At 49.6% G+C, this 26,927-nt stretch overlaps 1 protein-coding gene across 2 annotated transcripts in view; it reads right to left on the reverse strand.

Moving 5' to 3' along the window:
• QRICH2 (glutamine rich 2) overlaps positions 1-25,059 on the reverse strand; it is a 53,466-nt gene extending 28,407 nt beyond the window's left edge. Inside the window, exons 1-7 of one of the 2 annotated variants that reach the window (XM_074971072.1) lie at positions 24,279-25,059; positions 16,731-16,835; positions 13,168-13,248; positions 11,864-11,980; positions 7,582-7,789; positions 2,897-2,991; positions 1,515-1,615 (exon numbers count right to left, since the gene is read on the reverse strand). In XM_074971072.1, the coding sequence (XP_074827173.1) occupies positions 1,515-1,615; positions 2,897-2,991; positions 7,582-7,789; positions 11,864-11,980; positions 13,168-13,248; positions 16,731-16,835; positions 24,279-24,800 (1,229 nt within the window). In that variant the 5' untranslated portion in view covers positions 24,801-25,059. The remainder of the gene's footprint in view (positions 1-1,514; positions 1,616-2,896; positions 2,992-7,581; positions 7,790-11,863; positions 11,981-13,167; positions 13,249-16,730; positions 16,836-24,278) is intronic. The other variant, XM_074971073.1, reaches the window with a different exon arrangement.
• Positions 25,060-26,927: the final 1,868 nt, after the last annotated feature.

Below are 26,927 nucleotides of genomic sequence, written 5' to 3' on the forward strand. Positions count from 1 at the left end.
CACAAAGTCCATACAAGGAATGCAGCTGCTCTTACGGGCTCTGTCCAGCTTCTTTGATGTGGGTGAGGTGGGAATGTAAAGCCAGCCTGAGGCACATGTGAAGATCAGCTCCACGGGTCCCTCTGCTTTGAGGAGAAGCGAGGAGGAGAGAGGTCTTGCACTGTTAGACTCTCTTCCCCACTTCCCAGCGTTCTTCTAGGAACCCCTCCCCTCCAGCATGATGTCCCAGTGTTTCCCTCACTCCTTCTTGAAAGATGAACTGGTGAACAACAATCCACTCCTCAAACCAGCTGGATCTTGACATTCCCTCCCACTCAGTAATGGCAAACCCTTTTCCCCTAGGCTGACCAGACAGCAAATGTGAAAAATCAGGACAGGAGGGGTGGGGTGGGTGGGGGGAGTAACAGGAGCCTTTATAAGAAAAAGACCCAAAAATCCGGACTGTCCCTATAAAATCGGGACATCTGGTCACCCTACTTCCCCCCCAACTCCTCTGCCCTGGGTGCCAAAACCCTCTCACAGCCACTTAGCAATGTACCTCCCTGCCCTGCCCAATGCCCCACCCATAGGTGTGTTATTCAGGTTATAGATGTTGGCCTGGCACAGAGCCCAGCAAAACCTAGAATCAGGGCCTGGAGCCCTTCAGTTACTACTTCTATGACAGCCCTGCTTTAAAGCAAGCCCAGTGGCATATACGCAGATTTAACACAGTCCAAGTCTCTGACTGGTCCAGAAGGGATACATGGCTGCTCCCTGCAGTATATTAACCAAGTGGAACCATGGCTGCCCTGCAGGTAGTTCTGTTCTACGAACCATGGCATATGGGGCACCTGTTACAAAACAGTTCTACATGCACCAAACTCTTTGGGAGGCTGGGAATGAGCCTAGCTCATTTTTAAGCCAGCCCTAGTGGGATGCGGGCTAGTTAGCATGGATGAGCCCTATAGGTTATGCAGTTCAGTTCTGTATAAGTCCTCCAGAACGTGGGCCAGATGCTACAGTTCAGCCCCATCCCGGGGAATGGAATAGGGATGGCAGTCTTGGTCGTGACGAACTACTTGGGATCGTGAGTAGTTAACTGTAGTTCAGTTCTGCATCAACTCGGGTCTGAACCGGGTGAGACAGAACTAGATATCACGGCTCAGGTCTACATGAGGGATTCAGATCAGAAACCGTAGATTGTATGAAAGTATAACAAACGAGGCACTGGAATTCAGCTCTATAGCCTAGGTACGAACCCAATGGAGTCTGGACCAGTATTAGAGTCCAGCTTTATTATAGAATCATAGAATATTAGGGTGGAAGAGACTTCAGGAGGTCATCTAGTCCAACCCCCTGCTCAAAGCAGGACCAACACCAACTAAATAATGTAACCTGTCTGATAACAGGCCCCTCTCTTCTCAGAGGCCACTCTATAGCTCAGGTGAATCCTGTGGGACTGAGGCTTGTTGTTGGAGTCTGTTGCATTAGCAGCAGAGATGCACACATCCACAGCTCTCTTCTCCTCTTTTTACCTGAGGTAACCTAACTGCAGGTTAATCTGACTGGATCCCTCCACTTTCTGATCTGCTTCTGTTGCCACCTCTGCTTCAAGGACATTCTGCAGCTTCCTTACCTAGAACCATGACAACCATGAAGAGTGAGGACCTCAGGCATACATCTGCCTGCAAGGACTTCCCTCAAACTGGCTGAATAACTCCCCACCCCCCGGCCCCAGTGCATGTGCTGGGTTCAAATACAGCTAAATGCAGCCCTGATGTAAGCAGATGACACTAATTATTTCAAAGGATTTGCATTCACTGAATTTAGCTCAGTGCATTAAGCACAAAAATTTGATACACCCACACCCACACACACCCTTTTTGGAGTGAATCTCAATTAGAGGGGATCTTGGACTAACCTATTCAGTAGCTAGGAATCTGCACACTGTCCCACTCACCCAGCTGTCCTCCCCATTCAAAACTGCCCTGAGCACAGAAAGCAACAGGGTGATCTAGTGTACATTGTGATGGAAAATAATCCTTGGCAAGACCTAGAGCAGAGGTGGGTTTGGGCAGGATTGCTGAAGAATCTGCGGCTCTCTTTGGAAGGGGGCTAGGTGGGGAGGAAGCCTGGTGCAACCTGTTCTGAGGGATACAAGGGCCAATCTCCCACCCCCTTTCCTTTCCCAGCGGTTTCTCCCTCACCTCACACTGATCTTATTATTGTTCTTAATATTCCGAGCATGCCGAGAAGCCAATGAGTTCAGGGAACCGTTGTGTTGGGCACTTTACTAAGACACCGTAAGAGAGTCTCTGCCCTTAAGAGCTCACAGTCTAGACAGACAAGCCAGACAAAGGTGGGGGGATGAATTAACCATTGTACATGGATAATTCGGGGAACAGTTTAAGGGCTGGGTTCTCCAGATTAAGCAGCCCCTGATTAATTCTCCCTCTGTAGGGGGACTCTCCACCAGTGTAAAACTGATGGAGGCAGCTGTGATGCCTCCTGCACTGGCATCCCCCTTCTAATGCCTGGGAAGGGAGCAGGTGTGTAAGGGCTGGCAAGGGGTCATAGCAGATCCAGGCTCAACTCCACCTGAGTTTTCACTGGTGTAATGTCCTTGAGGGAATCAAACCCTAAGTGACTTGCTTAAGGTCCTAAGTCTGTGGCAGACTATGAAATTGAACCCAGGTCTCCAAAGTCTCAGTTCAGAGCCTTCACCACAATACCAAACAGCAGGGACGTTCACCACTAATGTCGATACCACAACTCCACAGCCTACAGCACATGTTCGGACCCTGGATGATACAGTATCAAAGTCCCTGTCTTGCACACCATCCCAGCCAACCACAGTGGACTTGTTACCATCGCTGATTCCATGGTTAGGTTACAAGATGGCACACCAGCTGCTCACCTTGGCCTTTACATCTTTCATGTCTTCTGCCGTGGCCTTCAGGGAAGACAGCTGGTCCATGAGGTCAGCAGGCATGCTGGAGAGGTTCTTAGGGACTAGACACCACCATGGAAATACAAAGGAAGCACTTAATTGATTGTGTACATAAGAACAGCCATACTGGGTCAGACCAATGACCCAGTATCCTGTCTTCCGAGAGCGGCCAGTGCCACTGCCAGATGCTTCAGAGGGAATGAACAGAACAGGGCAATTATCAAGTGAGCCCTGTTGTCCAGTCCCAGCTTCTGGCTGTCAGAGATTTAGTGATACTTGGAACATGGGGTTGCATCCTGACCATCTTGGCTAATAGCCATTGATAGAGCTGCCCTCCATGAACTTATCTAACCCTTTTTTGAACCCAGTCATACTTGTGACCTTCACAACATTCTCTGTCAACGAGTTCCACAGGTTGACTGTGTGTTGTGTGAAGAAGTACTTCCTTTTGTTTATTTTAAACCTGCTGCTTATTAATTTCATTGGGTGACCCCTGGGAAGGGGTAAATAACACTTCCTCCACTCACTTTCTCCACACTATTTGTCACTTTATAGACCTCTATCATATCGTCTCTTTTCTAAGATGACCAGTCCCAGATTTTTTCTCTCTCCTTGTACCGAAGTTGTTCCATACCCCAATAATATTTGTTGCCCTACTCTGTACCTTTTCCAATTCTAATACATATTTTTGAGATGGGGCAACCAGAACTGCATGCAGTATTCAACGTGTGTGCATGCCATGGATTTATATAGTGGCATTATTATATTTTCTGTCTTATTATCTATCCCTTTCTTAATCGTTCATAACATCCTGTTAGTTTTTTTGACTGCTAGTGCACATTCAGCAGATATGTTCAGAAAACTATCCACAATGACTCCAAGATCTCTTTCTTGAGTGGTAACAGCTCATTTAGACCCTGTCAGGGTTCCCTCCCCACTCTGAACTCTAGGGCACAGATGTGGGGACCCGCATGAAAGACCCCCCTAAGCTTATTTCTACTAGCTTAGGTTAAAAACTTCCCCAAGGCACAAATTCCTTTTGTTCTCAGACAGTGTGCTGCCACCACCAAGTGATTTAAACAAACATTCAGGAAGGGCCACTTGGAGCCTTATCTCCCCCAAAATATCCTCCCAAGCCCTTATACCCCCTTCCCTGGGGGAGCCTTGAGAATAATATCCTAACCAATTGGTTATAAAGTGAGCACAGAACCAACCCCTTGGGTCTACAGGACACTGAAAAATCAATCCGGTTCTTAAAAGAAGAATTTTATTTAAAGAAAAGGTGAAAGAATCACCTCTGCAAAATCAGGATGGAAGATAACTTTACAGGGTAACAAAAGATTCACAAACACAGAGGAGCTCCCTCTAGGCTTAGTTTCAAAATTACAAAAAACAGGAATAAACCTCCCTCTAGCAAAGGGAAAATTCACAAGCTAAAAACAAAAATAATCTAACATGCCTTGCCTTATTTACTTACTCTTTTTGCAATATTGAGGCTCATTTTAGGATGATTTTAGGAGGAGTTTTCTGACCTGATGCTTCTCTGCTTCCCCAGAGAACACACAAACAAAGAGCACAAACAAAGCCCCCCAATTTGAAAGTATCTTTTTTCCCCATTGGTCCTTTTGGTCAGGTGCCACCCAGGTTATTTGAGCTTCTAAATCCCTTACAGGTAAGGGGGTATTCTAGGCTACCCTTAGCTGTATGGTTATGACAGACCCCATCATTTTGTATGCTTAGTTGGGATTACTTCTTCCAAAGTGCTCTACCTTGTATTTAGCAACACTGAATTTCATCTGCCATTTTGTTGCCCAGTCACCCAGTTTTGTGAGATCCCTTTGTAACTCTTCGCAGTCGGCTTTGGACTTAACCATCTTGAGTAATTTTGTATCATCTGCAAATTTTGCCACCTCCCTGTTTACCCCCTTTTCCTGATCATTTACGAATATGTTAAACAATACTGATCCCAGTAGAGAACCCTGGGGGGGGGGGGAATGGGGGGGACGGACGACACTGCTATTTACCTCTCTCCGCTGTGAAAACTGACCATTTATTCCTACCCTTTGTTTCCTATCTTTTAACCAGTTACTGATCCAGAAGAGGACCTTCCCTCTTATCCCAAGACTGATTACTTTGTTTGACAGCCTTGGGTGAGGGACTTTGTCAAAGGCTTTCTGAACGTGCAAGTACACTATATCCACTAGATCACCCCTGTCATGCTTATTGACTCCCTCAAACAATTCTGATAGATTGGGGAGGCATGATTTCCCTTTACAAAAGCCACTTTGACTCTTCCCCAACATATCGTGTTCATTTCTGTGTCTGGTAATTCTGTGCTTTACAATAGTTTCAGCCAGTTTGCCCGGTACTGAAGTTAGGCTTACCAGCCTATAATTGCCAGGATCACCTCTGGAACCTCTTTTAAAAATCAGTGTCACATTAGCTATCCTCCAGTCTCTGGTACAGAGATTTAAGCGACAGGTTACATACCACAGTTAGTAGTTCTGCAATATCAGATCTGAGTTCCTTCAGAACTCCAGGGTGAATTCCATCAGGTCCTGATGACTTCTTATTGTTTAATTTATCAATTTGTTCCAAAACCTCCTTATTGTCACCTAAGTCTGGGACAGTTCCTCAGATCTATCAACTTAAAGAGAATGGTTCAGGTATGGGAATCTCCTTCACACTCTCTGTAGCAAAGAACTAATTTAGCTTCTCTGCCACAGCCTTGTCTTCCCTGATTGCTCCTTTAGCACCTCAATCACCCAGTGGCAACACTGATTGTTTGGCAGGCTTCCTGCTTCTGATGTACTTAAAAATTTGCTGCTAGTTTGTGCGTCCTTTGCTAGTTGCTCTTCAAATTCTTTTTCGGCGTGCCTAATTATGCTTTTACACTTGCTGGACTTGCCAGAGTTTTTGCTCCCTTCTATTTTCCTCACTATGATTTGACTTCCAATTTTTAGAGGATGTCTTTTTGCTTCGACTGCCTCTTTTACTCACTCTGTTGTTTAGCCATGGTGGCAATTTTTTTTTGTCCTTGTACTGTTTTTTTTTTTTTTTAATTTGGGGTATATACATTTAATTGGAGCCTTTATGGTGTTTTTAAAGCGTTTCCATGCGGCTTGCAGGCATTTCACTCTTGTGGCTGTTCCTTTTAATTTAATGTCCATTTAACTAGTTTCCTTATTTTTGTGTAGTTCCCCTTTTTGAAGCTAAATGCTACTGTGGTGGGTTTCTTTGGTATTTCCCCCCCTATAGGGGCATTAAATTTAATCACATTATGGCATTACTAAGTAGTTCAATTATATGCACATCTTGTACCAGATCCTGCTTTCCATTTAGGATTAAATCAGGAACTGCCTCTCCCTTTGTGGGTTCCAGGACTAGCTGCGCCAAGAAGCACTTATTAATGGTGTCTAGTAATTTTATCTCTGCATCCCATCCTTAGGTGACATGTTCCCTGTAAATATGGGGGACATCCCCATTATTACTGGCTGTTCTGGTTTTGTAGTATTTCACAATCACCATCACCATCCTGGTCAGGTGGTTGGTAGTATATTCCTATGGCTATGCTCTTACTATTCAAGCATGGAATTTTTAATCCACAGAGAGTCTATGGTACAGTTTGAGCATTTAAAATTTTAGTATATTTGACTCTGCTTTCTTTCACGTATAATGTCACTCCCTCACCAGCATGACTTACTCTGTCAGTCCTATGTATTTTGTACACTAGTACTACTGTGTCCCATTGATTATCATCTTTTCACCAAATTTCTGTGATGCCTGTTATGGCAATATCCTCATTTAATACCACGCACTCAAGTTCACCAACCTCAGTATTTAGACTTCTAGCGTTTGTGTCCGTATTCAGCTGTCTGCCTTTGTGTGATGTAATTGAATTGGATTATTTTGTTTGATTGTTTCTCTTCAGTTCCTACCTGCACTTTATCAGCTTCTATCCCTCTCCTCTTTACCAGGATACAGAAGGCCCCCTTTAATAAATCTATGGCTTAGCTCAGAGGCAGACCCTGAAAGCAGATTACCAGCTATAGCCTCCAAACCAACACAAGCACAGATATGAAGCTCCCCTAAGAATGGAATTGCACTCCCTGCACCCCCATTTACCCCCACGGCCCTCATCAGTGCCCCCCACTGGGATATTTTGTATTGTTTCAGGATGGGGGATGGAGATGCAACAAGATACTTTGAAATGAACCCTAAAATGATCCAAATGCGATAAAAGGCCCCTTTTCAAAATGGTACCTTGGGAGTGAACCCTAGTCCCCTGTCAGTCAGGGCAAGAGTCCCAAGGTGGAATATTTATGACCGTTAAGTGTACCACTCTGGATATTTATGCCCTTAAATGACAGCCCAGTCAAAGTAAGCTGCACCCATTCCACCAAGCGCGTCTCACTGGGGAGTCAGCCCAAAGGTATGAGCAGTGTGCCAGTCACTGAGGAACCATGAGAAGGGATCCAGGCCCCAGCCAAGAGCCCCACTGCTCACCCAGACACCCCTGAGGATCCAGCAGAAGGCTACAGTCAGCATCACTCTGGGAAGCCATACCTGAGGAGCCATACCCAGGAAGCTGCCTGCATTGCCCCCTCCCAAAAGGATGTGATGAAGACACTGGCTGATGGGGAAGTCCCTACCTGCATCCGAGAGGAACTGTCGCAGCTTGTTGAGGTCGGCGTGGCTACACTTGAATTGCTCCAGGTAGTTTATCTGCTCCTTCAAGGTGGCGTAGAGGTCAGTCAGCTGCCCGATCTGGCGCAGCGCTTCCACGGTATCTGAGTAGCGGCTGGAGGTGCTGCTGGACCCGGAGGACTCTCGCGGGGTGGATGAGGTTAGGCGTTTGTCCTTCTCTTGTAAAGGTGATGCCGGGGATGTAACGGCAGAGTAAGGTCCAGGTGGAATTGCAAGCTGGGCTGCTAGAGCTGAGGGACCTGCTGTAGGTGATGTGGGCTGCAATGCTAAAGCACCTGCTGGGGTCCCAAGGTAGCCTGCCTGGGTCCCTGGAGCTCCAGGAGGCCCCACTTGGGTCCCTGGGGAACTGGGCCAGGTGCCAGGGAAGCTTGGCTGGATTCCTGGAGCACCTGCCTGGGCCCCGGGGAAGCCTGCCTGGGCCCCAGGCTGGGCCCTGGGGGAACCTGGCTTGGCCCCGGGCTGGGCCCAGGGGGAACCTGGCTGGGCCCCGGGAGAGCCTGGCTGGGCCCCTGGCTGGGCCCCGGGAGAGCCTGGCTGGGCCCCGGGAGAGCCTGGCTGGGCCCCGGGAGAGCCTGGCTGGGCCCCTGGCTGTGTCCTGGGGGAGACTGCCTGGGTCCCTGGCTGAGCCCCGGGGGAGACTGCCTGGGCCCCAGGTGACCCTGGCTGAGCCCCGGGGATGCCTGCCTGGGCCCCTGGCTGGGTCCTGGGGGAGCCTGCCTGGGTCCTGGGGGAGCCTGCCTGGGCCCCTGGCTGGGTCCTGTGGGAGCCTGCCTGGGCCCCTGGCTGGGTCCTGGGGGAGCCTGCCTGGGCTGCTGGAGTGATTGCTTGGGCTTCTGGTGTGCCTGCCCTAGTTCCAGGAGTGCCTGCCCGGGCTGCTGGCTGGACTGCTGGCATGCCTGCCCTGGTCCCTGCCTGCATCCCTGGAGTACCAGGTCTGCTGCTGGGAGAGCCAGGCTGGCTCCCTGGAGCCCCTGCCCAGGTTACAGAGGGTTTTCTGGCTTGGGTGTCCATAACTGAAGCTGGTTGCTCGGCTGCAGAGGGCTGGCCTAGGCTGGGATCCCCAGACTGGGCTTCCTGGAAACCAATGGAATGGGAGCAATTTACTGATGGGCACTAGTTCAAAGTAAATTGTGTGTGTGTGTGTGGGGGGGGGGGAAGCTGGGATATTCAAAACCACCCTCTTCTATTTCTGCACTTCAACTGGAAGTAACACTACCATCAAATCAGACAGGCCTATTTGGACAGAATGGGCAATGGGACAGGACGTGCCCCCAACCGGCCTTTATACTGAAAAGAAGCAGCAATCACAAAATGCCCTCTGAAGACCTTGCTGGTTGCTGAATCAATTCCACTAGTGGCCAAGTGTTTCCTAGGAGCCTGCTTTCTAGAGGAGTCTCTGGGATGGGATTCCTAGCAGATATCTGCCCCTCCCTCTCAATTGTGTACACTTGCCCCTGCCAGTCACACCAGCTACTTTCCACCAGGTATTACAGTTACTCTGTCTGCCAAAATGCCCTCCATAGGAACAACAAGCATTGTGTATGCATGAAAATCACATGAGCCAGAACGGAAACCCTGGACTGAAGCACACTTGAGCTAAAATGTGTGAGGCTGAGGTGGGGGGAGTAGTTGGTATCAGGATCCTGAGCATAATTCTGTAGGGGGGTCCCCAGGCCAAACCAGAACCCTAGGTCTGCTCTCAGGAGCTGGAAATCCTCATCCAATTCTAGATCTGGTGGCTCAGGCCTATCCCATTCTGAGAAGGTCTGATCACCTTCTTCACCTCCTAATAGCACCAATACTTTCCAGGGACTGTCTTTGGAATGACTAATTCTGGGAATTAGCAGTCACATAAATATGAAATGTCATTCCATGGTAAGGAAATAAATGATTTCTTTTGGAAACTATGCCACCTGCATGCGTCCGTATGGGTAACTTTATAGAGTTTCTGACACAGAACAAGAATAGCACGTGTTAGGAATATCATGTTGCAATATAGTTGCTTACTACAGAGATTAGCACTGGAATAGAAGTTCCCAATTGATCAATTAACTTGTTGAATTCCCATGGGTTTATTTGCCCTATAGGACATCACCTCCTGTGCCCTGTGAGTGTCTCTATTTTTCTATCTACTCCATACCTACAGGGGGATCTCAGTAGCTAATCTATGACTCCCACAGAATGGTACAGTCATGAAGTTGCCACCTTGTATGATGCTATATGAAGTTAATTGTTTGACAGACATGCTATGAGCCAAATGCTGCCCCTGACCTTCCCTCACAGCCTGTTCATGGAGGTAGGGGTGTATTACAGATGTGTTCAATCAGGCACATTCCTTCATTAGCTTGGATTTAAGGTTGCTGAAGTACAAACCCCACCAAGGTGATCACTACAAGTTGAAGTCCCCAGTTAAACCAATCTTCACCCACAAGCCTTCCTGTGCAAACACGCTCACAGGCCCTCACCTCCACTACAAGCTCCCTTGCGCCTCCAATGAGTACCAATCACAATACACACATGCAGCTACTCTAACCCACTCCCAAGTGCATAACTGTAACTCTGACCGCAGCTAAACCGATATATCCTCCACAGACGCAAGTGCGCTGGTAAAGTGTACAATGTGCTACTTGGACATGATGAAGGAGGAGGTCAAAGCGAAGGGGAAGGTGTTTGCCTGTGAATTAGAGTAACGGAATGTATGCATTCTGGGAGAGAAACGGGGCTTAAGCCGGAGGGGGAGAAGTGGAGATCTGCTCTGTTGAACCTCTTGGAAAAGAGCAGGGTTTAGTCCCACTTGTGTAAAGTACTCAGTCCTGCTAGCACAATGGCTAGAGCTACGTATGGTACACGGAGACACTGTGTAAGTTCCTCTGCACCTTCCAATTCTCTGCCAAATGCATCTCCATCCTGACCCACAACACCTTGCCTTACTCCACTCTAGCATTCCTCCAGCTTGACCATAAGCTACCAGTTGTGTCACACTGTGGGGCTATTTTCTGAGGCTGGCAGCCATCCCCTAGCAACTGCCACCAAATTCATCTTCTCTCAGGACTAGCTTTCCAATCAACCCCTATAAGACATGGTGACATCACTGCTATCTAATCATGAAGATTCAGCCAGTGACTTCCCTAGACAGTTAAATGCAACAGGAAGCTGCCCTAGGCCTGCACCCTGGAGACGAGAAAAGGGAAAGAACCAGATCAGTTAGCTCATCTATAAGACATGTTTACCATGCACGGAAAGAAAGGACCAAATTCATGCACTGAGTAAAGTTGATGGGGTTACACCAGTGGTTAATTTAGTCCAGTGGCCACTGTAAAATCCTGTAAGTGCATCAATTCCAAGAATGTGAGGCCTCCAAATGACACAAATTACCCTTCTCATACTGTGCTAGTTAGACACTGTGACAGGGGTGGTGGAGCCTTCCCCAAACTGGCCCCCTCCGTGGCCCCACTCCTGTCACCCTCTTCCCCCTGAAGAGCCTGGGCCCCTCCACCTGCCCATGGTGGCGGGGGGAGGGGTGGCGGAGAGCAGCCCAAGCCCATGTCCCCAACCCCCGGATTCCTCCACCCAGGGCAGATGGAGGGTTGGCAGCACCCCACAGTTGCCCAGGCTCCCTGAGCTAGGCTCCACTTCCAGCCTGGCTGGGAGGCGGAGCCTCAGGGGGACGCGGAGGGACAGGGGTGGGGCTGGTGGTGAAAAGTGGACAGGCAAAAAGTGGGAGGGCCATGGACCCTCGGACACCCCCCGTTCCGGCGCCCCTGCACTGGGAAGCCCTGGGTAGGAGTCATACAAGGATTTCCAGTGCTCAGGCATGGCCCCTTGGTGTCAGAGGAATGGCAATCACAAGGTGCCATCACAACTTGGGGTCAGAGGGCAGGCGGAGGGAAAAGGCCTGGCTCTCTCATACATCAGAAAAGGCCACATTTAGAGAGAGAAGCCTTGGACAAGAGCCTGTTCAAGTGGAACCTTGCATGGCACTGGGGCCTAGAAATGTGAAACTTGACAGAGGTACAGGCTGATCCCTCAAAGCCAGTTCCGGACATCCTGCCCCAGAGAAGAGTGTCTCAGACCGTGTCAAGCCGCACAAAGACTGGAAAATGTCCAGATTCACAAGATCTCCCTCCTCACTCTATTATGGGGATGTCTCAGCAGAGGAAGAGGAAAGGAGCAAACATGTTAAGCTCCCCGCTCCCCCCTGCCACCCCTAATTGAAGTCACACTCACAGTGGATGGGCTCTTGTCTTTGCCTGTCACAAGACAGTCCTCCAGAACTTCCCAGCGCACCATGTTATACATTTCTTCGGGGGAAGGATAGAGGTTTATCCTTCGCTCTAGGTTCCTCTGGAAAGAAAGCAAACCAAAACCAAACAGAGATGACTGTACTTCTGTGGTGCATATCTAGGAAGGGACTTCATTCTCTCCTCCATTAACTCTTCAGAGACTAGCAGCCCAGGGATCACCCAAGAAGATAGCTCGACAGAGAATGTATGTTCCCCAACTGAGCAGCATCCTTGGTTCCAAGATGGCGCAGACCCTCCCCAGATGCCCATACCACCACTTCTGCGATCATGGAGTACTAGGGACAGACACCTAAGCCTTCCTAGTGGAGAAGCGGAGGCTTTAACTCCTCCTATAGAAGCACTGGCATTTCCTGTCCCTAAAGAATCCTCTAGCAAGAGAGGAAGCTGGATGATTTGGGGTGTTTCCGGGGGCATCAGGAGGAAGGAGGACCACAGAAACTCAGGAAGAGACTCATGTGCCTTGCCCCTCAATATATGTGTAATTCCTGTTCTTACTGGAGGTGGTTTGGGACACTTAGCGCTGCTTAGGGCCTGACCATGAGACATGCTGAGCACTGAAGTCACAGGGAATGAGTTGATCAGCACCTCTCAGGATCATAGGTGCTGACTTCTGCTATCGCCGGTGCGTGCTCGACCCCCCACCCTGCCCCTGACCTTACCCCAACTCCACCCTGCCCCGCCCCCTTTCACATCAGCCCCGCCCCCATTCCAACACCTTCCCCAAAGTTCCCACCCCAACTCTACCCTCTCCCTGACCCTATTCCGACTCCTTCCCCAAATCCCTGTCCCAGTCCCGCCTCTTCCCCGCCTCCTCCCTGAGTACGCCACGTTCCCACTCCTCCTCTCCCCCTCCCGGAGCAAACATGGATGAGGAGGCGGAGGAGCGAGGATGTGGCGCACTCAGGGGAGGAGGCGGAGGTGGGGGGGGGGCTGGGCGGGGAGCTTGGCTGCTGGTGGATGCAGAGCACCCACTAATTTTTCCCCGTGGGTGCTCCAGCCCTGGAGCACCCACTGAGTCTGTGCCTATACTCAGGATCAGGTCCTTCCTGGTCCAAGTAGCTGAGATCTTGACTCAGCATAGAAGACCTGCGGGGAAGAAATAAAGGAGTAGAAGCTAGGGATTTCAGTGAAGATCAGCACCCGAAAAGGAGGAGTCAGGGAATGAAAATTGGGGTTCCGGGGGTGCCTTGGCAATTCATATGCAAATCGTTCCCCTCAGAGACATACCACATCACTATCCAAGTTCTTCTGATCAGCAATGCAGGTCTGCAGTCGATTGCCAATCTCCTGGGTATCCAGTTGTAAATTCTTGCAAGAGAAGAGAGTTTAGTTAATCTCCTACAGTCTGGTGTGTGTGTGATTGCCTTTAAAAAGGAAGATGGCCAATTCAGACTTAGATCCAAAATGTAGGGGGGGTTGTGTGAGCGCACATGTGCAAGCGCACACCAGCACACCCACACCGTGTGTGTGCATTTATATTGCCCCCTCCAATATCTATTTTCCTATTATTTGTATTTCAAAAGGCAGTGGCATCAGCTTGCAATACAATCTGTTTCAAAACCTGAGTGACATGCCCTTTGGTGCCCCTGCCAAATTGTGGGTTTGCAGTCCCATTTTCCTATCTTTTAAATGTTTTCCCTCTCTGCTGTTGCTCTGTGAAAGTCATGCAAGCAAGAAGGGAAGAAACTGACTGTTTGTTCTTACGGAGTGGGGGAAAGTTTGACTATATAAAATACAAAATAAACAAACTGAAGGAGCAAGCAAAAAAAAACCACTTTGCTCTAGTCTATTTCAATACTAGTAATCTTGGGAGTTATTGTTAACTGGAAAGGGTCCAACAAATTCTGACAGGAATGGGATGCTTAAGTTGATGGTGTGCCTTTAAATATTTCTTCCTCCAGTACTGGAAACTCAACACAAGAACTTTGTTCTAGTGCATCAAACGAGCCATAAACAGAAAGCAAAACTGAGAAGATTAATTAAGGTGAGTGATGTGCAAAAAATAAAGAGCTTATGTTCTGAAAAACAGATTAAGAACCCAGTCTGACAAAGCCTTCTTCAGGCAAGTGAAGGGGCTGATGTGAGCGAATGTTTGCAGAATCAGGCCTCTGATTTGTAAAGATCTTTCAGTTTTGATCATCTAAAGTGGTATTAAAAACCCAGAAAAGGGTGTGATATTTATAAATATGGTTTTCTGTCTTGGTCATATCCCTTTAAGCACAGCATACAAGTAAAACACTTGAAACTAGCTCTGACCTCAGTTTATTGTGTTGTATATGATGGGGGTTGGGGTGGGCACCAATTAAATGGAAAAGGTCACCATGAAAAACCCTGAAAGCCCAGCACTATGGGTCTGACCCACAGCCCACTGAAGTCAATAGAAAGACCCCCATGGATCAGTTTCCTACTTACCACAGGAAAGTGGGTTTTTCAAGCCCCACTTGTTGGAGCTGAAGGAGCAAGCGTTCAGAAGAGACTGGAAAGGCAAGAGGGGGTGGGCTGGGGAAGCGGAATAGGAAGGGTGTTCCAGTCCTGTGTTGTGGGGGCAGTGGCAAATCAGAGGCAAATCAGAGGGGGTTGTGATAAGGGACTAGGTCAGTGAGGTAGGCTGGGCTGGCCCCAGGCACACAGGGTGGGGTCTGGGAGGCAACTGCCTATTCTCTTGGGTAGAGCATGCTTTTGGGGCTGAACACACACAGTAAAGGCACAGCCTTGGCATCCACTTAGCTTTTGTTTCCCTGTACTCTAGGAAACGAGATGTTTACTGCTTCCCCACAGCCCTCCTCCCTTCCCCCAAGGCTCATGGGAAAAGGCAGCTTGCCAAGTTGCAAAAGGAATAAGCTCTTGCGGCTGGCTAGATCCTCGGGGGAGCTAGCATGTTTTGCAAGCGTTCCTGCAGATGGCCACCCTGAGGATCCCTGAAGGTACAAGGAGTAAGCTGGGTACTACCAAGCTCTGCTGCCTCCCTGTGGGCGGCATCACAAGATTCAAACTCTCCCCCACCTGGCAACAATCCCTCGGTTGGCAGAGACCTATGGCTGGCACGAGGCAGGTGGGAGCTCCCCCAGGCCTTGCTAGAATGATTTACCTGCTGAGAGTTCTCGCTCACCATTGACATGGAATGATGGCTCCCTGTCTTAGTCCTTCAAGGGGCGTGGGCAGGTGCCCTGTCCTGGATCCCATGCTGGGCTCCTTTATCTATCTAACTCCTCCAGCAGTTAACAGGGGATTGGCTCTTCCTCACCCCTTCCCTGTGCTAAATACCCCCTCACATTTCAATGTTCTTTCTCAGCCCCTCTGCCAGTGGGGCTCCTCCTGAGCCCCTGGATGGATTCTAAAGCTTCCCCGCCTTGGTGGAACTGGCAGGAGAAGGCAGCGGTGACACAAAGGTGAATGCTTCTCAATCCCACCTATCCCATGGGCACCTGGGGACGGGAACTCCGCAGACTCACTTCACACCCATCAGGCGTGTTTGTCACCTCGCTGGGATCCCTTGTGGGGGTCCTGAGCGCTGAATTTTTACCTCCTGGCTGCAGCATCAGCTCATGTTACCTGAGCCAGGCAGTTGGCTCTGCTGTTACAGGCCTGGCCACCCAGCATGGCTTCCCCAGGCCCTGGGAGTACAAACCCCATTCCCTCTGCTCTGGCGCTGGTTAACTCCTGGGCGGAGTGCTCAGGAACAGTAACAAGGCTCTAGGGAAGGGAAGGCCTGAGAGTGCAGGTGAGCCCAGTGCACGACTCCTCCACCCGTTACTCCCCAGCCAGATCGACTCAACCACGCGGTTGGTGTGCGGGACTGGCACACAGCTCTGTCTGAATAGCCAGCTCCCCAGTGCCCATGCTCAGCTCAGTTCTGACTTGCATCCTGCCCTGCTGTCCCAGGCCTGGGCTCCCCATGAGCCACACTGCCGACGGACTTCAGCCCCAGCATCCCCTGCTATTCCCTTCCTAGCTCTGCCGATGCGTCTCAGTCCCAATGCCTCCTGCCATCCCTGGCCAGCTTAGCTATTGGCTGTTTTTGCACGCGCAGAGCATCTGTCCTCTGGCAGCATCTCCTGCTCCTTCCCCTTGTCCCATGCCACAGACACCGTGCAGGCATTTTAATTGAGGAGGCCAATGTGCAAGCAAAATGAGATATTTTACATGGTGAACTAAGGATTCTACCCCCTCTTCTCTCCCCAGATCAACCCCCTGCCTGCCCTTTCCTGGTATTAGAGTAATAGGGAGCAGCCCTAAGGGTACAAGCTGGTCTTCAGTGCAATTCCCACAAGAGAGGAGAGGTCAGCCAGTCCCCTCTGTCTGCTCTGACCAGCATTACCGCAGACAGACAGAGAGGGAGGGAGAGGAGACATTCTCCCCTACATGTGCAGAGGGGGAACAGTGTGTTCTTATGGGACACTTCCCTTAGAGCATACTGATCTGCTGCACATAAGCCAGGCACAGATCCGGCCCAAGCAGTTTGCACTCTAAGTTACCCCCAAAACACAGGAAGGGTGGGGAATACTAGCTCATAAAGGCCTGGGGAGTAGCGAGAAGAGAAATCAAGGGGACGGGGACTGCGTTAACTCCCCTTGGGTTTGAATGCTGCTTGTGACAGGAGGGAGAGCCCCGCTGAGGGTACATGGCACAAGGGTAGCCCAGGTGGTGGGGGACAGGGAGGACTCAATGCATACAGCAAGAGGGACTAGGGGATGTCGGTGCCTCAGGGGTGGAAGGAGAAGGCTTGGCACTCCCCTCACCAGGGAGTGTGACCAGGCCGGCTCTGTTCTGTGGGCAAGGGCCACACTCACAGAGTCAAGTTTTTCCTTGATGTTTTGGAGGCCCTCGTTCATATGGAAATTAGCCATCTTCACGCCGTTGACCTCATTCAGCAGATCCTGGAACAGAGCCATGGCCTGGAACAGAGAGGGGAGCGAATTTAGGGCCACAAGAATACCTAGTAAGCTACAGTGAGGATGCTCGGAGGGGCAGCGGGGCCTAACAAATCGGACAAGGGACAGGGAGCTATCATTCCCGGCTCTGCCACTGACTGGCTGTGTGACCTGTGGCAAGGCACTCTCCTGTCTGTCTCAGTTTCCTTAGCTTTATAATTAGCAGGGAGAATAATGCCCACCTATCTGACAGAGAGCCAGGAGATGGACCCTGTTAGGCGAGCTCCAGCTGCCAACGGAGTGTGGACGGTGGCAAGGGGCTTGCCAGGGAGCCAGCTTAAACAGGTAGGAGTTGGGGCCATAAGCTTCCAGAACAGAACACAGCAGCTCCATCCAGAGCATCCTTCCCAACAGGGAGCTGCACACAGGGAGGGGCTCAGCAGAACTTCTCCTTTTACTCCCCAAGTAAATAACAGCTTATAATGCATACATTAATTAAGCCTGGCAGCTCCACACCTCCAGGCAGACCAAGGATCTGCTAGATTAACCGAAAGGGTTAAATGAAAGTGCCAGCCTGGCCCTCTCCCCCCACTCCCCCCGTCAGCACATTTCTAGACAGGGGGTCAATATCATTGCATTCGGTACCTAACTGAGTGTGAACAGATCAAGTGCAGACATGCCCTGAGGTCTATGCCAGGAGACCGTGATGTGTGAGCATTCACTGTTCATTAGCTTGCTGCCTTCCCATTTTAGCTTGGACTCTGAAGACTTCTCCTTCCAGATTTGGGTACTATACGCTTCTCCCTCTGGCACTGTTGTTATGCCCACACAGTACCCTTATTCTATAGCTTTTGCCACAAAACCTGCCTCTGATATACCAACAGTGGGATCAAAAACTTCACTGATGCTGTGCTCAACAGCTGATGCCAAATACCAGTGAGTGGCTTAACTATTCATTAGCTGGACTTAGCCTGTTCACACAGTGCACTAGACCATAGCAGACTCAAACCAGGACTCTCATGGTAAACAGACAATGTCTGCTACAGTAGCTCCATCTCATGGTTAGAGCAGGGGGACAGGAGATTTGGGCTATGCCACTGACTCACCAAATGGCTTGCCAAAGGCCACACAATCTCCTCGTGCCTCAGTTTCTTCATCTGTAAAACGGGGATAGTGATATTTACCTACAGCCACGAGGCAATGATGTTTGGAAAGCACTTTGAGATCAGCTGGAAGCTGCTGGGGATGTTGCAAAGTATAGAAGCAGACTGTGCTAAGCTGCTCGCAGCTGGAAGCTGTTCTCGGTGTAAGATATGCCAAGTTACGTGAGTTGCCTTCACCTCACCACCTCCGACCCGGATAATAAATGACCCAGGCCACAGTGTTGTTGGCACTGTCCCGCTTTCCCTCTGCCAGTGGACTGGATGCCCGCCTCTCCTTGGAGCTCCAGCGTTAGAGGGTTGTTCCCTTTGAATCCCATTAACCGAGGCTCTCAGCTGTGCAGATCTTTAGTAGGACATTGGTCAGGGATCAACCACTCCGCTGGCCCTGTTATTAACAAGCAAAGTTCTACAACAACACTGTGCATCCACATAGCATTGCTCAGTGCGGTGTCTCCCAGGGATTTACAAACAGCCTCATCTCAACCCTGCCAAGCGCAGAGGATATTATCCTCCATTTTACAGATGGGCAAAATGAAGCAACAAGAGGGTCAAGTGACTTGCTCAAGGTCACATGATGACTCAATGGCAAAAGCAGGAATGGAACCCAGGTGTCCAGACACACGTTCTAACTATTAGAGCCCCCCCGTCTCCCAATTAATGCTGAGCACTTCTGAAGATTAAAATGGCCAGGTATTAGATACACACCTATGACAAAAAAAGATGATTAAACAACAGGAGCAACTGGAGAGTTACATTCCCTAGGGCTGAAGGGAGATCCACTTACTCAAAGTGGTGAGCAGTTACTCATGTGGGTAGCCAATTCACCCCCGGCAGAGCCAGCACAAAAGCTATTCATCCTTTGCAGTCCCACTTAAACTCTCAAAATAAAACTCAAGTTGTACATCGGTCTTGTGCTGGGTCTGCTGCACGGGCTTGAGTTCCACCCCATTGTATGGGGCTTAGAAACTGGCCTCGCAACACCTGGAAATTCCAATCTCTTGACCAGAAAATTTGTTTTCTTTTATCTTGGGGTTCTGTGCTGTCACCCAGGACTCACACTGATGTTTTATTTCCATTAACTCAGCACAAGTAGGATCAATCCACAAAACCATTTAAAAAAAGAAAAAGTCAGACCCCGTCCTACAAGGTGCTGAGCATTCACAATTCTCGTTGGCTTCACTGAGGATGCTCACTCAGCAGCCAGCTGCCAGCTCTCTGTGCCTCACAGAATGGGGCCCTTATTTCCTAGCTGAAATATTGCTCTTGGATCAAACCAGCGGCAACCCCGGTTTACACTTAGATGGCTTAAGGTATCGGCGCTGTACTCAAACTGATGGGAAACATCGACTCTCTCGCAAATATTCGATCGTTCAGGAGATGAATTGGAAACCAGAGCCCAGCTCCCACAGATCACAATGGGGATGCTTCGGTTTTTTATTTAACATGACCCCCCCGAAGCAGCAATGGCAAATAATTAAACATTTACGGCCTGCCACATTGGATTGCAGTAACTGTGCTACATGAGCCTGGGTGCTGATGTAATGCCCTGAGAAGGAGCTGTGTACCCGCCACAGAAAAGGCTCATTCTCTCATCAAAGCAGCTCCATTTCCCTCCCAATATGCTCCACGAAGGGATGAATAATTCAGCCGGGACTTGCTTTAATCTTGTGGCTCAACTCTTTCCCTACGAAATTCCGCTGCAATTGCTCCTGCTTTGGAGGCATTCTTTGGGCATGGCTTTTCCTTTCACATTTGATCGCTATCCTAAAGACAGCCAGCTAGCTCCTGAAGCACGGCTCACTAGGCTCTGCTGGTACGTGCAAGATACACGCTGGCCGGCCTCCACGACAAGGTCTGCTCCCCATGCTGGTCTAGAGCACACAGTCCCCGCTTCTAGGATGACCAGATGTCCTGATTTTATAGGGACAGTCTCAATATTTGGGGATTTCTCTTATATAGGTGCCTATTACCCCCCACACTCTGTCCCGATTTTTCATACTTGCTATCTGGTCACCCTACCCACTTCCGAGACTGTCCATTTCAGCCAACCATTCCATCAGCAAACACTGCTAATGAGTAGGGGCGGCGTTCTCCATGCCACACGAGGCCTACGCATCACCTACGTCCTCAACATAAGCGATGCTAGTCCCACTGCACAAGGGCCAGTTGCCTCCTCAGAGCAGGTTCATAACTTTCTCCATCAGAGAACGGCTGCTGTGTTTAGATCACACAAACAGATGTATAAAATATGAGCTACTCATTTTGCACGGCAGGGAACAGAGAGGGAGGTTCACCTATCACAATGTGTTACCCTTGTAGACATGCTATCTGCGCCAGGAGCTCCCTCTGTGTGGCAAACGCTCACAGCTCTGCAAAAGAGGCAGTACTTAGGAAATTAACATCCCCCCCGCCCATGGTGTCACACCCTCTTCACCTATGCCAGAGCTTTGTTTAGACCTGCCAAGGCCACAGCCCAGCGGGCTCCCCAGTTCAGTGGAGGACTTGGAAGAGTCCCAATTTTGTGGAATGGTCCTAGGCATAACATGGAACTGTGAGGCCAAGGACCATCCAGGTGCATCGATCTGGTCCCTAGGCAGAACCAGCTGAGCACAGAACAGGGAGAGCCCTGTTGACCTGTTCTGCGATGAGACCTAGCAACCAGGTCCTCCCACTCCCAAGCACCCTGTACAGGAGAAAGGAAGGGGAAATCCATTGTCCAGTCATGATGGAGAAAAGGAGGAGGGATCGGCCGCGGGGGGCGGGGGGTTGTGTGTGGAATGTAGGGACTGCAATAATAACCTTGTTGAGCTCCCCGCAAACCCTAAATCCTACCCCGACTCATGCTGCATGAATTTTGGACTGTGATGGGAGCTGGAAGGGCAGAGCACCTCCAAACTACCATAGTCAGTATCCTGCTGAATATGCAAGACAGAAGCAGTAGGATAACCAGCACCTGAGCCTGTGAGACGCTGAAAGCCGTGGGAAATGAGGGCACACAGCACCTTTGTCCATCTTTTGTTAATATCTGTTTAACTCAGATGCATGAGAACTACCTGGGAGAACAAGAAGTTTCCGCTAAAGAGTCAAACCCTTAAACCCTTCAATGAAGGACTTAGAAAGGTCATAATCCACACTGAGGACCTCCAATGAATGCTCTTGCAAAAGCACAGACTTAAACATGTTTGAGATTTCTAAGAGGACGGCAAGCAGAAAAACTCACATTTTCACCCCCCTCCCCTCGCCCCCAACCCTTCAGATCTTCTTTATCCATACTAAGCAAGCAAAACAGGCCCAATGCCCCCAACTGCCCTCCCCCATTTGAATATTACCTCCCCTTCATCACCACTCCACATACATTTAATTATCACTTGGCCAACCCTACACATTTAGCTCTATACATCTTCCTTCTGAGTCAGCTCCTCCAGGCCACGGGTCAGTTTTTTGTTCTCCCAGTTCCCCCTAGTTTGTAACTGTCCTTCTGGGACTAAGGAACCCAAAGCTGACCCTAGTATCTCAGTGGTGCTACTGCTGCCTAGGGAGGGAATATTACACCTCCCTGTTCCATGACACCTTTGTCCTTTCTACGGTCACATCATACGGATTGGTCCAGGCTGCACTGCCAGTGCATCCCATGAGTTGGAATGTGCAGAGGCTGCTCTAAGAAGAACAAGTTATTCCTTGTGCCCTCGTAAGAGGCCACTTTTCTCCCCTCTTTTTACTCCCCCGTCCCGATTTTCGATTGCAGCACAGACACTCCCCTTCCGGTGGGGAAAATCCCCAGGACTTTCCCCTAATGAACCTGTGCAACATGCTGGTATCCTTGGTCTTAGAACAGAAGCACGGGTCTCTCCGGCACACCACTTCAGCTCCTTAGCCAGCCTCCCGCCTCTTGGAATGGCAAGAATTAACTTGGCAACACTACAACTCACCCTGACAGAGAGGAGGAAAAGAAAAAAAAGCTAGAATCTGAACTCAAACCGCCTTCAGGGAGCCCCAGGCTATAAGGGGGATAGCAGACATCCTGGAGGTGATGCTATTTTCCTACAAGATGAAGGGTAAAAACTACAGCATTTTACATTATTCCTAGTAACTCAGACAGAACAGCTGTACAGTCTCAAGCAGCCCCCTGCGGGATCTGTACCGTGGCAGATCTGCCACTAATGCACATGGAGTGGGGAAAGGATCCAAGGGCAGAGGTAAGTCAGGGGACAGAGATGGGGGGGAAATATTACTTCCTCGCCCATAAACCTACAGCATCACATGGCACTAACTGCATCAGGCAAGAGCATATCTGGCAATACATCTGCCATGATTTCAATGCAACCCCTCCCTTCCCTCTGCCCCGACTCCAATGGAAACTGTGTGTGTGATCTGACCGCAGGGTATGACCCCTCAGAGAGGCACAGGTCCAATTTCTTTGAACGCTATTGGAGTTCTTGAATAGAAAATGCCACTTGCACCAGGGGCGGCAGAAATGGGGGTGCAGGTGGGGAGCAGGAACAGGGAAATATTGTGGAAGCAGCTGCCATGAGGCCTGGGAGCCGGGAAGCAGGTAGGAACCCCTGGGCTGGGACCCTCCTTCCCAGCTTAGAGCCAGCTGCCTGCCCCCACCCTGCCAAGTGTCAGTACCTCTCCTCACTCCCCCTCTTGTCCCTCTGCCCCCCATTTGCAGGGAGCTTTTCTCCCTCCCTTCCACTGTTCACGTCTATAGTTTCCTTGTGACCAAGGACATCAAAGCATTTCACTACATTAAACTAAGCACCCCAACTACCTGTGAAGTAAGTAAGTGAGATCACCTACAGGTTCTGGATGGGGAAACTGAGGCACGGCTCAGCCAAGGGCTGGATTTTTAGAGGTGCTGAGAACCCAGTTCAACTGAAGTGAAGAGGAGCTGCAGGGTCTCAGCACTTTTGAAAGCATCAGGTCCTTGAAGATTTGCTAGAGGTCACAAAGACTGTATGTGAAGACTGTAGCAAAGCTGGAAACAGAGCACAGAGATCCCACCTCTCCGTGCATGAAACCGTTCTGCCCCTTAAAAGCATACAGCGCAACCGGCAATCAGGGCTGACAAGAGGGAGGGAGAGAGGGAACAATTGTACTGGGGCTCCAAACTCAGCCCCCCCCCCCCCCCGCAAATGACTAATGTCTGTGTAAATAAAGACATGGGAGGGGTGGAGCCCCAACAAACATGATGTATCGGGCCCCCAAACTTCTCTTGATGGGCCTGCTCCCAATTCAGGAGTAGCTCATTTGTCAACACCGTCTAAGGGAGGTCTACACAGATCGCTGACAAAGGACAATGAAAGGTCACAAAGAAGAACTCGGGCTCTACATTCCCTAGACTGAAGATAAGATGAATGAAAACAAGAATACACCCTTTATTAAAACTATGGCATGCGTTAGATGAGCAACCCCCCATCACTCCCATCCAGCACTTTAATTAAATGGGTAGCAGCAATCAGGACTTTATTTCTGTTGCAACCTTAGAGGAATCAGTGCAGAGATGCTCTTATAAAATTCATGCAACAAGTCACGGCTGTAATACGAACTGCGTAACACCTGGTCATGGTTTTCCCTGTTATCCAGCCTTGAAAATACATGACAGATCACAACCCCCATAACAACATGCAACGTAAATAACACTGGAGGAAACATGTAAAAGATAATTGGAGGCTGGCCCTGGGGATTCAGAAAATATTTCCCTTCTTATAGTTTAGCTCTAATCCTAACACAGTGAGAGTCTTAAAAATGACTGGATTTCTACATGAGAGACAAGGTGGGAGAGGGAATATCTTTTCTGGGCTCAACATCTGTTGGTGAAAGAGAAGCTTTCTAGTTACACGAGCTCTTCTTCAGGTCATGATTTCCTAGTGTCTTTCATAGGTCCACTAACCTCTCAATGTCCTTCACTTTAGACACTAATTTACTGTCATTTTGCACAAATTTGGAGTCGTTGCTTATTATTGGAAATTATTTATATCAAACTATAAAATAAATAAAATAATACCACCAACCACTAATACAGAACACAGGTCTGGTAATGAGTGCTATATAAGGAACTTAGAGCAATCATCTACTACTTTTCTTTCAAATGGCTCAGGACCCTTTAGAAGGGTGGATATTAACCCAATTTTCTAGGTGGGGAAACTGAGGCACAAAGGGGTAAAGTGAGTGACTTGCTCAAAGTTGCACAGCAAGTCAGTGGCAGAGGCAAGGCTACAGCATATATTTGCTGATTCTTAGATCTGGGCTCTCGCCACTGGACATATTGCCTCCTCACAACTTAAGGAACGGAAAGATTTACCTTGGAGATGCCAGTCTCATTAGCTTCTATCTTCTTCTTCATCTGCATCATTTGCCACATGTCAGCCACTGCAGATCCATTCGGAGAGCCGCTCTTGGTCCTCTCCAGCAAGTCTGTCCCAGAAGGCAATTTTTCCAGGGCAGCCATTTGCTTCTCAAGCCCTTGAACTTGTTCCCCTATTCCATGGACCTGAGCCTCCACTCCGTGCACCTGAGTCGCCACCCCAACCACCTTGGCCTCCATGCCATGCACCTGAGCAGCCACCCCAATGACCTTCTTCTCTAAGTCAGCATAGGGGAAGTCTTCTGACGCATCGCACTGGCCCTTCGTCTCTTTCTCCTGCAAAGGCACAGGTTCCAGGGGCTTAGGTTTCTCATCAAGCATCTCGGTTTTGACATCCTGCAGGTTGAGTTGTCTAATGATGGCATGGAGCAAAGTGTGGAGGGCATTAAAATTGACCACCCCGATCTCTGGCGTCCCTATGGAGAGGTCAGCCAATTCCAACAAGCTGATCAGAGCCATTGCCCCCTGACTTTAACTCCTGCCCGGTATCTGATGCCGTTACCTTCTCATTCAAATATAAAGCTGTTTTTTTCCCCCCAAATAGATCTAATGACTTGAGCCCATGGGCTCAAATAAGTTTCTCTTCTTCACCTTGAGAGTTACTCAGCAAACCGTTAAAATCAATCCAGGCTGCTCGATCTTCTTCCCACAAGCCCAGCTCAGCTGCACACTCCATCGAATAGCAATTTCCTGGGGGGAATTTTCCTTCCAGGGACCCCCCCCCCCCGGCCTTTTTAAAGTTATTTATTTATTGACTTAAATTTCCCTCGACCTCTCTAGGCCTGATCCTCTTGCCCCCCGCCCCCTCCCTCCTGGGCTAATGCCCCTGTCTCAGACGCTTGCCGCTGCCATGCCTGACTATGGACAAAAGCAGGGCTCAGGCTGCTGGCAGCCCAGCAGACCCATCTCCACTGGCACACACCAAACCCTCTGTCTCGAACCCGCCCCTTTTCGCCCTTCCATTGGTTACCGAACACAGCGCCCCACCGCCGGATTGGCCACAGCGGCTGCCCATGTGCCTTTGTTTACATCAGCGGGTTCTGATAGTTACATTGTAGCGTCTGGAGTTGCTAGGCAGGGACGCAGCGCCCCCTAGACGTTCTGTGGCTCATTGCGCCTGGGGAAGTAGTCCCCCCCCCCAATCCAAGGCTGAACTGAAGCGGCTCTGAAAGGCAGGGAGAAGGGCTGGATCCTGGCCTGGCCCCACTCCTGGCCGGATTTGAAAGGCTAGGGCTAGGGGGTTGCAGTGGGCCTTTGCCTCTGCCTGCCTCCAGAAACACATGGGTAGGGAGGGAGTTAATCCGGGGAATGGGCTGGCTGGGGGGCACCCTGGCTGCTGAGCTGGGAAGAATGGGCCATGGCAGCTGGAGGACAGAAGGGGCGTTGGGTAGGCGGTGGAGAGGCTCTGGAGGAGTGGGCAGGGGCGCTGGGACAATCTGTACAATGGGGGGGTACTGAGAGCCATTAAACCGAACTGTAAACCCTGTCGATGATGGAAACCACTTCAAGCCAGTGCCAGCACCTACAGGAGTGGGCTAGCTGGGGCTGCAGGAAGCAGGGCCCTAGCTGGTTTAGCTGCAGGGCCACCCTTCGGTAAAACTCGTCAGCCTCTCCTCATTTTAAGGACAGCACAGCAGGCTGTCATGGAGGGTGACCTTAGCCTGAAATTGCTGAGCATGCCAGACTTTACCCACAGACCTGAACTGCTCCTCCCTACCGGCTCCTGAATACGAACTGCCTCCTGAACGGCCCAGAGGGCTTGGTGTGAGCTCGCAAAAACAAAAGTCAAGGAACTAGCCTTAAAAAGGCCACAATAAATTCATAGGTGGTTCAACATTCAGTTTCTGTGACAAATTCACACAATCAAAGACCAACAGAAATCTGGTCTGCTGATTCCCCCCCCCCAAAAAAAATTAATGGAAGCTAGTTGTTACTCAGTAAAACACAATCCTGGCTCATTTGCAACCCTGACCGTGCAGCACTAGGAACCTGACTATCGTGACTGCAGCTGCTTATTACCCACATTGAGGGAAATGCAAGTAAACAGAGTATAAGGTATTTTATTTTTCACTCATTTTAGAAATACTTGGTGTGTCAATAAGCTAGGGTTATTCATACACAAGCAAAACCGTATGTTTAATTTTTTTGATTATTTTCCATTGCAGTAGAATTTACTGAGCCCAACCCCATTGTGCTAGGCACTACACAAACACAATTAGAAAGCCTCTGCCTCAAAGAGTTTATACTCTAATTAGACAAGAGACAGAAGATGGGAGAAAGGGATACAAAATATGAGCATAAGACTGGCAACAGAGGGAAAGAGAGATGAAGTTAGTGACTATCCCAAGGTCACAGAGAGCCAGTGGCAGAGCTGGAAATTAAATCCCAGTCTCCTGCCTCCCAGTCCAGTGCATTAACCACTAGACCATCCCTTCCTCCTTAAAGTGTGCTGTTTTAAAAACTAGGGGTGGGGTTGGAGTGGGTAATCATACAACTCACCATCAGCTAATTTGATCAAAGTCAAAGGTTGGTGCATGTTTCTCAGGTGCAGCAGAGTAGAAACTCTGCAAATGTAAATCCAATTAA

Source organism: Natator depressus, chromosome 14 (genome assembly GCF_965152275.1).
Source record: "Natator depressus isolate rNatDep1 chromosome 14, rNatDep2.hap1, whole genome shotgun sequence".
NCBI lineage: Eukaryota > Metazoa > Chordata > Testudines > Cheloniidae > Natator > Natator depressus.